Source organism: Eptatretus burgeri, chromosome 15 (assembly GCF_056783735.1).
Source record: "Eptatretus burgeri isolate ZD-2024b chromosome 15, Ebu_testis_v1, whole genome shotgun sequence".
Classification (NCBI taxonomy): Eukaryota; Metazoa; Chordata; class Myxini; order Myxiniformes; family Myxinidae; genus Eptatretus; species Eptatretus burgeri.
In genome coordinates, this window is record NC_140975.1 from 65,427,218 (window position 1) to 65,442,989 (window position 15,772).

Below are 15,772 nucleotides of genomic sequence, written 5' to 3' on the forward strand. Positions count from 1 at the left end.
TGAAGCACTCCCTAATCTGTGTCAACTCTCACATTGGGTATAACATTCTTCCTTGCACACAGTAATCAGATGGCCGAGTTGTACGCACCTGCGGCATCCTTTTGACTGCCCGCCATAGATGACATGACCACGTTCTATCCCAATTAAAATCCTGCTGAGGATAAGAGAGACCATGCCATCTTCTCTTGTGTGCAGCTTGTGAGAGACGACAACACAAGGGTGAACACAGAACATGTTTACTGCAGAACGTTTAAACAAATACTTTTGGGGTGAAGGACAAGGAGAGGGAACGATGATGGAAACTGAAAAACAAAAGAATGAACGAATCATGCCGATGCCTATTGACATCTGAAACCAATCACAAAATAAAATTGACAAAAGCAAACGGCCAAAAGTGAAGTCCAAAGGTTTGCAGTGGAGAGGGTATTGTTTGAAAATTAATTAAATGGACATTTATAACAGGAAGATTTTAAATAATCAAACTGGTAACACCGAGCTTTGTTGGAGTGAATACGTCAACTCTTCATCAGAACAATGGAGCTCGTACAGCCTTTCACAAGAAAAGGGACAGGAACAGACTTCAGCTGGTTGGTGTACAGATACAGATGTGTGAGACTGGTTAATTTATCAAACATTCCATTCGGGAGAGACTGGAGCTGGTTGTTGTCCAGACCCAGCTTTGTGAGGCTGGTTAGTTTATCAAACACTCCACTTGGAAGAGATTGGAGCTGGTTAGCACCCAGCCACAGCTCTTTGAGTTGAGTTAGCTTGTCAAACACTCCATGAGGGAGAGACTTTTTTCTGGAGTTGTAATGAAGATGCACTCCCTCCCATTCCCCCTTCACGCTGTTGTTTCAACACGAAATCTACGCAAATTAAAGTGAGAGCAGAAAAACCACAACAAAATACACCAAACTCAGCAACTATTGGGGATACCTCTTCATGGTGCTTGTACTCCCCAACGCAAGACGGGGGCCAAATGTTCCTCACTCCTCTGTGCTGCCCAGATTCATCAGGAGACCAAATCATGGTCAGAGTGTTGATCAGTCCCCATAGACCGGCCCACTCCCCCTCATTTTCCACCCGAATCCCTCACACACAACCACTCAAATGACCAGACATCACATATCCACAACAAACAGGTATTTTTTCCTACTTCAGGAATTACCTTCATCCAGCAGTTCTCCATTTCTCCTCCATCCAGCAGGAGACATAAACCAACACAGATCCCACCACAATATACATTAAAACTGACATCACCAGCTCCAGGGCCAGAAAGGGTTTCATCCACGACAGGAGGCGCAGGGAAGGGTTCCACCTGGCCGGTACTGCTCTCAATAAACGATCATAATACACACACACACACACACACACACACACACACACACACACACACACACACACACACACACACACACACACACACACACACACACACACACATGGACCTGCAGTCGCAGCTTTTGGCTGAATTCAAGCTCAGACCCAAACAACAACACATCGACACAAGTTTCAAACACATCACCATCACTTTCACACAAGCAACCACATCAACCCCCAAAATGCATCCATAACCTTCAAAATTTCCTCCACGACAACACAGATGGCCTCATCAGCAAGGCCATGCAACTTAAACATGTCACAATCACAAACAACATTCACGTAGCCATAATGGAATTTTACAAATGAGAACAAAAAAAACACAACAATGACCATTCCCAAATATACACACTGATACGCACAGACAGACGAGACGCCAGAGGTGGAGGCCTCATCACATACATACATACATACTGTGACGTCCACGGGACTTGAACAGTCCCGCCAACGTAGAATGAGCCGAAACGATGGAGGCGGTTTATTTGTTTATAACCCAAACATGGCGGTTCTAATCGCTCCACCGCAAACAGGACGAGGAAGGTGGCACGAGTCTCTTTTCACTGAGTTGATGATGTTTATTTGTTTTTACTATTAACCAGAAATAACAAGACTCGGCAAGAAAAGGGATCGGGGGCGATTCGACCGGATGGTGTGGGATCGGGCGTGGGGAAAAACACAGACAATTCCAATGAATATACAGTTCTCAATCCCTCTAAGGCGCCAAGCACACACACACACACACACACACACACACACACACACACACACACACACACACACACACACACACACACACACACACAACGTAGCTATTTCTGGTGGTCAGGCTGGACCGTGGTGTGGACGCAACTGTCCCTGGATCGGCGTCGGACGAGCCGGCCTTGCTCTCGTCAGGGGGGGCAGAAGAAACCGCGGTGCTGTCGACCTCCTCCTGGTCCTGGCCCAAGTCCGCTCACAGCCGCCAGGGAACCAGCTCCGGCGCCAAGCCGCGAGCAGGAGAGGGAGGCAGGTCCGCCCGCCGCCCGACCCCGTACTCCGAGTCAGCAGAACCCCAGAGCCAACCAAGGTGAGGCACGAGGCTCGGCAAGGCTCCAGGACACGATCGACTCAGCACAACAACAAGGACGTTCTCTGCCGCCACAGGGAACCACACCAAAAAAACCACGATCTTTTGGTTGTAATCTTCTTCCTCTTCCTTTTCGACCCCGAACAGAACCATTTTATCCTTCTGTCCTCGTCACTTCAATCGAGCCGTTTATTGGCCCACCGCCATCGCCTTCCGCCAATCGTGATCACGGGGTGGAGCCATCCGCTGCACTGTCCTGTGACGTCACGGCCAGTCTTCAGAGAATACCAAAAGGGCTTTACGCAGACACTTACCCTATCCCATGTCCCTATCTAATTACGTGACATTTATCATTTCCCCCCTTGAAGAAATGAATATTTACTAGACAACTTATCACCACTGAATTACTACTTATTACATCGAGATCCTGGTAAACTCGAACAGCATGGCATACCTAATTAAACATCCTAATTACCCTTTGAATGCATACCCCCCCCTCAAACGTAACAATACATACATACATCCAGTAGATACCAACAGTAAACCCCTCAATATTGAAGGTTCTAATATCGCGGGTTTCTATCAATCACGGGCAACCAATTGTGTTCCCATTCCATTATCGTGGGATTTAATTTCGGAAAATCATCGTTTTCGAGCTGAGATGAGTCATTGTTTGTGGCGGCTTGTACAATTAGCTCTCATTAATAGCCTTTTCTTGTTTCTTGCACACTGTTGATTTCAGGAGTCAGATCACCATACTGGAACGAATCACAATTAAACAAGTTCAGGCACATTCAAAGTACACCACCCCATGACAAATAAATAAATAACAAATAATCCAGCGCGCAACATTGCCGGGGCACCTTTGGCACCCAACGATGCTGCAGTGCGGCACATGGAGATGGAATTGGGAGGGAGCGGTGCAATTGTGAGGTGAATGTGTACAAATGATAGTAACTCAGCGTGCAGCATATTGGGAGGGAGTGGTATCCAATAATTGATTGATTAATTGCAGAATTAAAATATTTTAATAATAATTGTAAAAGAATGAATTTCTTAATCGCTTGGCTAATAGCAAACCAAAACCACCACTGTTTCATCCGAAAGTGTTAGTTTTTGAAAATTAAGTAATTAATCGAAAAAGAAATAATTAATCAATTAATTGATGAATCAATAAATTAAAAATACTCTTCGTAGCCAAATCACTTGGTCACTGTCATGTCCAAATATCAGCTTCCTCGCTCAAAAGGTTCCTCAGATATTGCCAGAATGAGAAATGAAATTGATAAGTAATTTATAAATCGATAATAACCAAGTAACTAATAAATTAATTGGTTAATCAAAAGTAAAAAAACAACAACACCGCTTTGATTGCACACCTGACCCTGACCCGTGACGTTTTTAAAATTATTATTCAATCGAATTCCGAATTGGATCAAGATAAATTAAATTGAAGTCAAATGGAAGACCAAATAGGTCCAGTCCTGCATTGGAGTCATCAGAAGGAACCAGAACGAGCAAAAAGCAAAGATAAACTCATCAGGGGGAACCTGGATAGATTCGTATTTCAGCTGCTGCTCCGCGACCCTCAAACCCATCCAGGCACAGCCAAATTTGCTTTATTCAAAAATAAAAAACAGAAAGAACCCAGATCAAAAAATTAAATAATCTGGCTGCCATGACCATGTGTCCGATCAAATTGAAATGTAAAACTAGTATTTCCCACAATTCCTAGATCATAATTCTGAAGTTTCAAATCGATTGATTAAGTGGTTACAGAGAAAACATTATTTCATAATTTCTTAAATCCAATATGGCTGCCAAACCATGTGTCATCAATCATTCCTGAAATTTGACACGCATGCCTTGGGGAACATTTATGTCAAGTTTCATCTTGATTTGTCCAGCCGTTCTGGAGAAGAAGATTTTTATGTTTTTGGGTAAATCCAATATGGCTGCCAAACCGTGTGTCCTATGACATCATATGTGTGAACCTTTTGTTTCTCACAGATAGTTGGTCATATGTGTAAAAGTTTTGCCTCAATCTGTACAGCCATTTCAGAGAAGAAGATTTTTGAAAGAATTTTTTAAAAAACATTCGGGCTGCCACATCATATGATCGATGATGTCATCAAAATTTTTTTCTGTAGACCATTTTCTCCCTCCATGATGCTCAAATATTTTCATACTGATTCGATGTAGCATTCTACATATGCAATTATGACGTCATAACGACAGCACATATGACATCATGAAAAAATTCATTTATCTCCCATAAGGAGTACTTGCTCTGTGCCAACTTTATATTTTTTCCTTGGTGCGGTTTTAGAGATAGAGGTCTAAAGTTTTTTTCTGATTTTCCAGTATGGCTGCCATTCCACGCAACTTGTGACATCATAATTATCATTACAACATTCCACATGAGTAATCGCACCTAAGGTGAAAATTTTGTTTCAATCTGACAACCGGTTGTGGAGAAAAACATGAAAGTTCTGTGCAGACAAGCAAACAAACAAACAAACACAAGGAATTCCAATACACAAGCAAGGAATTCCACTGTGACTCGTTGTCTCCAACAACAACGGACCATCCCAGTCTTTGTATAAGTTTCTCTCCAACATGCTCAACTAGTTGGTAGGAAACATGAAGCAAGCTTTATGCAACAGCTCGGGGTTTGTACAGAGAGTGAAACAGGTTACCATCGATGTGGTATCCTTGTTCACCAACGTCTCCATAACTCTGGCGGTCGAGTTGGTTGGACATTGCTTTGTAAAGGACAATTTCTGTAAACAAGATGGTGCCATGTTAAACTCCAGATGTTTGTAATCTGCCCAGTGCTTGCCTTTTCTCCACTTTTGTTTTTGGCAGTGTGTATTACAAACAGGTATTTGATTCTGTCAACTGCTCTCCTGTATCTGCCGCGAAAGAGAATATGGTGATGGAGGAATTGGAGGAACATAACATCCCATCCTTTAGATTTTAGAATGTAGCAAAGTTTGTGGTATCATCACGTGGACAGTGGACGATATATTTGTCATCTTTCCCAGCAAGGTGGTTCACACCATCCATGAAACTATTGGAAAAACCTTTTGTTCCATCAAGTTCATCAATGAAGAGGAACAGAATGGATCATTCTCTTTCCAGGACATCATTATGACAATGGTTCGTAAAGGAGGTTTGAACATTACAGTTTACAGGAAGACCACTTACACTGACCATTATATGGATTTTGACTCTTGCCATTCCATGGACCACAAAAGAGCTGTGTTTATTTATACACCTTCCTAAAAAGAGCACGTGATTTACCAGTAACAATCGAAGAAAAGAGGGGAGAGGTGAAACATCTTCAAAGTGTCCTGAAGGCCAACGGCTACACTGACAGATTTTTACCGAAAATAGAAGTGATTTTGATGGCCCCCAACAGCAGAGTGGATCACAGCAAGATCCAAAACATTTTTGTGTTCTGCCTTTTGTGCGAGGTGTGTCACAAAGAATTGGCAGAGTGTTGAAACTGGCAGGTGTGAGACGAAATGTCTAACCTGTATCCACCATGAGACAGGCACTGATGAAGGTCAAGGATAAGCTGCCTTGAAAAGATTGGGCAAGGTATCACTGAGCATTGCAAGGTCTTCAAATGCAACTATCCGAGGAGATCTGCCTTTTCCAACCATGGGTTGAATGCCGGCCATGTTCCCCATGGGATTGTGTCACCATTTTGGGTGCGACCATGAAGAGGCAGCAGATTGATTTTGGAGGCAGCGGATTCAGAGGAAGCAGTTACATCACTCCCGGAGGAGGTGGTGGTTTTGCTACTCTCGTTTGGTTCACTCATACATCCATACGTACACCAGGGATACTGTTGTGTGAACAGAGGAAACTGAATATAATGAATATATTATTGGTCTTGTTTCATATGCAGCATTTGGCTGCTGGTGGCATCATTTTCTGGAAGAGTATCTGTGCCGCTGATGCAGTGCCCTTGCTGCCAGTAAGCTGGCTCTCATTTGGCCGATGGAAGGATGACAGTCCAAGTCAACCCACCTGGTGTTATTTCAACGGTACGATAGTCGACTCGATCGTTTGATTATCCGGGTAATTTCAACCATTAAGTGATTGTGAGTCGACTAATTGTGTTAATAAATTATCATAAAATTAATTATCCTCTTCGTGTAGAATCTTATAATCGCGTCGATCCAAAAGGAGGGATGTTGGATATTTCTTGTTGCAATTGTGGAGGGAGTCAGGGCAGCTGTCCAACCAATCAGTGGGAAGGATTGTGACACGAACATGGCCGGACAACAATAATTATGATATAGATTGATATAAATATATAACGAAATGAAGCAAAACTCCCACAACCCAATAATCTCAAAAGTTAAAAAAAAAATCCAATACATATTACCGTAAATTACAAAGTTTAATCTCATTACCAAAAGTACTTTATACATAATTTGGTATTTAATTGTGAGATTTCTAAACTAAAAAAGCCGAATGTGAAGGAAAACAGTCCCCAGTCTCTCCCAGACGGAGTGTTTGATAAACTAACCAGTCTCACACTTCTGAGTTTGCACACCAACCAGCTCCAGTCTCTCCCTAACGGAGTGTTTGATAAACTAACACAACTACAAAAGCTCTGGCTGTACAACAACAAGCTCCAGTCTCTCCCTGACGGAGTGTTTGATAAACTAACACAACTACAAAAGCTCTGGCTGTACAACAACAAGCTCCAGTCTCTCCCAGACGGAGTGTTTGATAAACTAACCAGTCTCACACATCTGGTTCTGCACACCAACCAGCTGAAGTCTGTTCCTGTCCCTTGTCTTGTGAAAGGCTGTACGAGCTCCATTGTTCTGATGAAGAGTTAAATTATTCTCTCCAACAAAGCTCAGTGATACCGGTTTGATTATTTAATATCTTCCCGTTATAAATGTCCTTTAAACAATTTTCAAACATTTCTATATTCACTCCAAACATTTAGACTTCACTTTTATCATTTTGTTTTTGTAAATTTTCTTTTGTGATTGATTTCAGATATTTTTTCTCTCCCATGGAAGAACATCACTTGACGCTGATTTAATCCGAGTCAAACAAGTTACTAGAAATGTTCTTGAGGTGCATCTTCATTGAACTGGTTTGTATGTTTGGAACCGAGCTGGAGCAGTTTTTGTCTCCTATCTGAGTAATTATCATTTGATTGTTCACTTTCATGGTACTAACCGATACGTGCATTGTCCCTTGATCATTTTCTCAGACTAATGGACACACTTTTGCTGCATCTTCATTTGTTGGAACATCATGAGTTGTTTGCTGCATGGTTCGTGAATAACATGTTTCACCCTCTTTGATGTGGCACATCTGTCTATCTTCGAACATTGTTGACGTAAATTGTGTCATCTCCATCAACTTCTTTTTGTTGTGAGTGAATTTCCTCGGAGCCCATAAGTGAAGTCTGCTGTCCATCGTTGTGCTGATTAATCACTTTTTATTATTATTATTTTGTATGGAGACTGTGACTGCTGGTTGCGTTATTGCAGGAAGTGTGGCTGTGTCGCTGATGCAGTGCCCCTGTTTCCAGTAAGCAGGTACTGTACTCACTTTGCCGACCTTGGAAGGACGACGTGCTGTCATCCCACCTGGTGTTATATACCTGTACAACAGGGGTTCAAATTCAAGAGCGTAAGATCTTAAGCCAGCCAACTTCCTCGCTAAGCCAACAACAGGCTGATTAATCACTGAAAAATACACGAAAATGTTTACCTGCATTGGTGTGGAGAAATGTTGAGAGGATTGAAACGCATCGTGCAACACGGGTAAAACGCACTGTGGAACTCAGGTGTGTTCTTGGAGTTCCTTGTAAAGGTGAATATTAAACCAACTGTAATACACAGGTCATTGTACATGGGTGGGTGTTTAAATTGTCCAGTAAGTTCAAAGATAGTCAGGAACTGATGAATGATCTTCAACCTTCTCACAGGTAAAGGCCCTGGTCACACCTTAACGTTTTAGCCAGCGTATGGCAACGTATCAAAATGTATGTAAAACGCTGGTGTATGCTGAACTATTGATATTTTTTTCAGTTTTGGGCGTATTCATAACGAGTTGGACGTATGCATAACGTATTAGTAACGTACACAGAACGTTTCGATAACTTAGAGATAACTTATACCAACGAATGCTTCGCGTGTTGTTGGCGTTCACAACCTATGCCCAACGATAGTCTAACTTATGCATAGCACGCAGCAGCGTATCGCCGACGATCACGTGGCGTAGCCTATTAATAGGCTGCTGCTCAACGATTTAAATCGCTGCCGCTCTACTATTTAAATGGACGCTGCCGCTCGACGATTTTAATCATAACCAAGCGAGACATCGAAGTGTCAACATCACCGTCATGCCGAAGAAGAAAAAAACCCATGGAGTCTGGAACACTGACGGGTTCCTCCTGTGAGGGCCCTGTCTCACCTTGACGTTTTAGCCAGCATATGGCAACGTATCAAAATGTATGTAAAACGCTGGCGTACGCTGAACTATTGATGTTTTTTTTCAGTTTTGGGCGTATAATAACGAGATGGACATATGCATAACGTATTAGTAATGTACACAGAACGTTTCGAAAACTTATAAATAACTTATACCAACGAATGCTTAGCGTGTTGTCGGCGTTCACAACTTATGCCCAGCGACAGTCTAACTTATGCATAGCGCTGCAACGTATCGCCGAAGATCATGTGGTGTAGCCTATTAAAAGGCTGCTGCTCGACGATTCAAATAATAACTGCACTAGACATCGAAGTATCAACATCACCATCATGCCAAAGAAAACTTCGAAGAATGCTGCAAAGAAGTCTCCTGGCCGTGGCTGTGGATGCGGACACCAGGAGGATCCATCATCACCCACACCCTCCCCATCACGCTCACCTACTACTTCTACTGACATGGACCTACTACTACTACTAATACGACTGACACGCTCACCTACTACTACTACTGATAATACTGACATGGACATCTACTCAACATGGAGTCTTGAACACTGACGGGTTCCTCCTGTGAATCCCCATTTTTATATATCAATTCCCCTAAACGCTGCTAATATGCCATTATATGGTAGCTGTGAGTTACAAACACGTTCCGTAAGTTCTGTGGTCGTCCAGAAGACGTCAAATATGTCTACATACGTCAATATGCATTGGAGATACGTTACACATAGGTTCAAAGCACGTTACTCATAGGTTAGAAATAAGTTTCGGGTACCCTAGACATTACCTCGACGTATTTCGACTTATGAGTAACTTACAAGTAACGTGTGTCGACATGTGTCAACGATCACATAATGTGCCTACAACTTATGGCCAGCGTATGCGGAACGTGTGAGTCATACGCTGAGCACGACGGAAAATTTGAGCATGCTTACAATTTGTCAACGAGATCGGCGTACTACGACGTATGCCAGCGTGCTTCAGCGTGCTCTTAACGTATACAAAACTTACCTATAACATATTCGACGCGTGCCAGCGTATTCGCCAAATTTTTCATCCATCGGCATTCGCTGGCTGAAACGACAAGGTGTGACAGGGCCTTGAAGCCCATTTTTATATACCAATTCCGCTAAACGCTGCCAATATGCCATTATGCGGTAGCTGTAAGTTCGAAACACGTTCCCTAAGTTCTGTGGTCGTCCGGAAGACGTCAAATACATCTACACATGTTAATATGCGTTGGAGATACGATACACATAGGTTCAAAACACGTTACTCATCGGTTAGAAATAAGTTTTGGGTACGCTGGACATTACCTCGACGTATTTCGACTTATGAGTAACTTTCAAGTAGCGTGTGTCAATGTGTGTCAACGATCGCGTAACGTGCCTACAACTTATGGCCAGCGTATGCAGAACGTGTGAGTCATACGCCAAGCACGTCAAAAAAATTGGAGCATGTTTAAAATTTATCGACGAGCTCGGCGTACTACGAAGTATGCCAGCGTGCTTCAGCGTGCTCTTAACGTATACAAAACTTACCCATAACGTATTCGACGTGTGCTAGCGTATTCACCAACTTTTTCATATGTCGGCATACGCTGGCTAAAACGTCAAGGTGTGACAGGGCCTGAAGTAGCTGCAGCCAAGCAAGCTTTGACTGGTTCGATAGGAAGTTTGTTGTAATTCCCTGATTACTAAATACAGTGCATGTGTTTTGTAGAATAGTTTGAATGAAGTGTTGGATGTATGGAAATAATCCATTATTCTCACGTGAAAAGCAATAAGTTTATTGTAAGGTGTATTTCTTCTCTACCAGACCTCCAAGCACCAAAGGGTTTATATTTAAACACAGTCCTTAAAGGATGTGGGTAACCCTGCAGAGATTACTTAAAAGGACATTTATAACAGGAAGATATTAAATAATCAAACCGGTAACACCAAGCTTTGTCGGAGTGAAGTGAGTAAACTCTTCTTCAGAACAAACGAGCTAGTATAGTTTTTAAAAAGAGAAGAGACAGGAATAGACTCCAGCTGGTTGGTGTGCAGACCCAGCTCTTTGAGACCGGTTAGTTTATCAAACACCCCATTTGGGAGAGATTGGAGCTTGTTGGAACTCAAATGCAGGGTTGTGAGTTGTGTTAATTTATCAAACACTCCATTAGGGAGAGACTGGAGCTGGTTGTTGTACAGATTCAGATATGTGAGTTTGGTTAGTTTATCAAATACTCCATTAGGAAGAGACTGGAGCTGGTTGTTTTGTAGATACAGATATGTGAAACTGGTGAGTTTATCAAATGCACTACTTTTGAGAGACTGTGGCCTCTTTATGGTTTAAGTTTAGCAAGCGAAACGGTAACCATTCACCCGCCTTATACAAGCTTATGACCAATTCAAGTCAAGCTTATGACCTTATACAAGCTTATGACCAAGAAGGCAACTTCAGATTATTCCACAAAGCCCACAACAAGTGCGTGTCTACTCTCAGGAGGGCCAGAAAATTACCTCTGTCCAATCTCAAGAATGAGTTTTCAAACCGTCTACCTCCTCTAAAAACCTGCTGATGCCTTGTCAATTCTGTCTCTGGTGTAGGCTCCCCTTCCATCCCTTCCCTCACTTCAAATTGTGCCACAGTCGACTCCGCTCGTGAGAAGGCTGAACACCTGAATTCTGTGTTTTCCTCAAAATCTTGTGTCCCTAACCTTTCCCTCTCGGTACCCATCGTTCACTTTTATACCCAACTACTCTTAGACTCTGTGTCTTTTGCACCTGAAAAGGGGGAAAAGTTTCTGGTAACCCTTGACTCTGACTCTGCAACTGGACCGGACGGCATCCACTCATGAGTCCTAAAAACCTGCACTGCTGCTCCTACATTTACCATTGGTCATCTTCCATCAGCTTGGAAATCAGCCAACATGACAGAATTACGTAAAAAGGTACAAAAACAGACCCCCTTAACTGAAGTCCAATTGGCTTACTGTACTTCCAGTCAACAGCAAGGTCATGGAACCTATCATCGTAGTTGACATAAAATCATGCTTTTCTCCAACAGCATCATCTCAGATCAACAATTTGGATTCAGACCTGGTCACTCTGCCTTGGACATGCTGCTTCTACTCATACAACAATGGATGGAGACAATCAATGTCAGCCTTGAGATCAGGGTCATCTTTCTGGACATATGTCAAGCTTTCATTACGGTCTGACATCCTGCCTAGCTCTGCAAACTGTCTGTCCAAGGAATCCAGGCCAACTCCACTCTTGGATTCCTGACTTCCTCCACTATCATAGCCAACGTATGGCTCTCAATGGAACCCTTTCATCTCCTCCACCTGCCAAGGCTGGAGTACCCCAAGGCGGTGTTCTAGGCCCCATCTTATTCCTAATCTTAATCAATGATCTCACTGACTCTCTGGAAAATCCTCTTTATTTCTTTGGTGATGACTCCACTCTCTGCCGTGACATCTCTCATCCATTAAACAGACAGGCTGCAGCCTCTTCCTTCGATTCAGACACTGACAAAATCAGAAACTGGTCAAACACTTGAAATATGTCTTTAAAAACTGAGAAATCTCTCTCCCTCTATCCCTCTCTCCCTCTCTCCCTCTCTCCCTCTCTCCATCTGTCTCTCTGTCTCTCCATACCATAAAGCCTTCCATTTACTTTCTCAACAAGCCTTTCAAAGAGGTTCAGTCACTCAGACTCATGGGTTTCATTCTCAGCCATGATCTCTCTTCGGATATTCACCAAACTTTCGTTTCACCCTCACACTCCCAACCTGTCCACCAAGTTTCGTCCAAATCCATCCACAATTTTTTGAGATATCGTGCTTTTTATTGGTTTAGCCCAATCTCTCAATGGTGAAGAATCACTTAAAAATTCGAGTAGTCGGATCCAGATCCGGATCTTCACCAAAAATCGAACAGGTTCGTCCTTGTCACACACCGAACCGGTCCACAAACTTTTCATCTGGATCCGTCCACAACTTTTTCAGATATCCTGTACACAGACAAACAGACAGAAAGGGGTGAAAACGTAACCTCCTTCACCTTCGGTGGTGGAGGTAATAAAATACACAAGGAAAGAAAATAAAGTTGAACACAAGCTGCAGTCTCTTCCTCCTGGAGTGTTTGATGAACTCACCAGACTAACGTATCTGAATCTGGATAGAAACAAGCTTCAATCCATTCCGAGGGGAATTTTTGATCAACTTACACAACTGACAAAGCTTGAACTGGATCGTAATCAGATTAAGTTTCTCCCCATGGGAATCTTTGATAAACTCAGCAAATTAACAACGCTGGAGCTGCTGTACAACCAGCTGAAGTCTGTTCCTGATTTCACGTCAAGAATTGGGTAACAAACTCATTTATAAGTCAGAACCTCTTTCTCTCAACATAATTTAGACAGATAATGTTCATCCAAGAAAACTGAAATTAATCTTTTGAGTAATAAATTGAACATGTTTCATAACTTCAACAAGGTCCAGGAATTTTTTTTTTGTTTTGTATAAATTGTCGAGGCTCATATGAAAGCTAACACACAATGCACAGCAAGGGGGGCATGAGACAAGAGGGACGGGAGAGGGAAGGACAAAACAGTGGGGAACAGAGACATTAGATCTGTGGAAAGGAGAGGGATGGGGGTGGGGAACACGGGGTATACAAGATGGACATTACAGGGAGTTTCAGGAAGGAAAGCAGGGAATTTGAAGGAGGTGGGTTTGGGGTGGATTAACGGGGGGAGAAAAGATTGTGGTTTTGGATGGGGGACGATATGAGATGGTGGTGAACAGCTGGTTTGAAGACCTGGAGGGAAGAATGGGATTGAAGAGAGTGTGGGAGTTTATTCCAAAGATGGGGAAAAAGAGGAATGAAAGAGTGAGGGTGAGCAGTGATTCGTGATTTGAGTAGTTTTACAAGAAGGAGGTGGCTGGCAGACGTTGAGCACCCTGCGGAAATATGGTGGGGACAAATTGTAGACAGAGCAAGGGGGGGCAGAGAGGAGATTGTAGAAGACAGAAAGACCACCGACCTGCCTGTGGTGAGAAAGTAAGAGAGAGGCCCAAAGACTCAGCTTCATTGTGGGAGATGCCAATGATCCTAAAATGCCTTGGTTTCCACAGCACGAATCCGAGAAAGGTGAGAGGCAGGAGCACCAGCCCAAAGGGGAGAGCAGTACTCCATCAGACTGTGGCTGAAAGCTTTGTATGTGGTCAGCAGCTCAGGAGGGCCGATGAAGGATTTTGCACGACGGAGGATTCCCAGTCAGCGACTGGGTTTGGAGGCCAGGTTGTAAATGCGGTTTTCCCAGGAAATATCATGGCAGATAGTGAGACCCAGAAGCTTGAATGAAAGGACTTCTTCCAGAGGATTGTTGAGAAAGTGGATGGGGGGGGGTTCTAAACGGTCCTTTTGGAGAGACATAGTGAGAGTGTGAGATTTGTCAAGATTGAAAGACATGTTCCACGTGTTGGACCAGTTTGTGATTTTATCCAGATCTGCAGAGATCGAAGAAGCTGCTGCTTGCCATTCTGAGGGATGACAGGTGGTATAACAGAGGGTGGAGTCATCAGCAAAGAGATCAAGAGGGTTTTCCAGAAAGTCGGCGAGATCATTGATGAAAACTAGAAAAAGAACAGGACCCAGAATGCGACCTTGAGGAACTTGAGGAAGGAAAAGTTTCATTGATTCTGTGAATTAACATCACATTTCCTTCACACACTCGTCAAACTTTTATTTATACTAAAACACGAGAGATATGGGAAAAAAATATTTTGATCTTGGAAAATGAAGAAGGAATTAAAATTTCCCATATTTGTTGTCCAAGAGTTCTTTTCATTCCATCCTCCTCCTCTGCCTTGTATTACTTTAAGGATTCAAATGCAAAACATATATAACATACCTTTGATGGTATTATCTCAATAACACTGAAATTCTTACTCTGTTCACACAATGTATAAAAGGCTGGGACAATGTACATAAGGGGGATCTGTGGATTGATGTGTGCATCTTTCTGGGATGAATCAAAGCACAACTGTATACTCTTGCTGTATTATGATGATAATTATTACAGGTTTAGTTAATGACAAAACTTGACAGAAGAAGATTCCACATTGTGTTATCCATTACCACCATCCCTTGTTGTATAGATGCAGATCCTTGAGTTTAGCAAGATTATCAAAAACTCCACGAGGAAGAGACTGGAGCTGGTTGTTGTGCAGAGACAGGATTGTGAGTTGTGTTAGTTAAGGAAGTTAAGAAAGAGTTAAGGAAGTGAGTTTATCGAACACTCCCTTAGGAAGAGACTTCAGCTGGTTCGTCTCCAAATCCAAATGCGTTAGTTCAGTGAGTTTATCAAACACTCCACTAGGGAGAGACTGGAGCTGGTTTTGATTCCAATGCAGCTTCGTAAGTTGATATTTATTATTAAACCTTCCATTATACATCATGTACATCTGTTGAGATGAGAGGCAATAAGAATCAGTATGATCACTGGGTACATCAAAAAGATTGATTCAAAATGTACATCAAAGCCATGTTGGTAATCAGAGGATCATGATTGTGAATCAAACCATGCTCCATCAAACAGAAATACAGGACCATGATGTGAGTATACCAAACATGATCCAGCAAATACAAAATGGTTGTTAAAGAAATTTGTAGAACACGAGTGGGTAGGGGATGATGGGGGCCATGGGGGTGATGGGGGCCATGGGGGTGATGGGGGCCATGGGGGTGATGGTATGGGGGCTGCACTTTGCTCATGGGTTTGGAATACAGTCAATCAGGGAAAGTGTTGGAAATTATTATATTGTTTAGAACAACTCGTGAATTTCAGATTCTCAA

At 42.7% G+C, this 15,772-nt stretch overlaps 1 protein-coding gene across 1 annotated transcript in view; it reads left to right on the plus strand.

Annotated features, from left to right (window-relative positions):
• LOC147012360 (uncharacterized) overlaps window positions 1–11,767 on the plus strand; it is a 73,315-nt gene extending 61,548 nt beyond the window's left edge. The window contains exons 3-4 of the mRNA XM_085856381.1: window positions 7,011–7,279; window positions 11,517–11,767. Coding sequence (XP_085712507.1) covers window positions 7,011–7,279; window positions 11,517–11,767 — 520 coding nt within the window. The remainder of the gene's footprint in view (window positions 1–7,010; window positions 7,280–11,516) is intronic.
• Window positions 11,768–15,772: the final 4,005 nt, after the last annotated feature.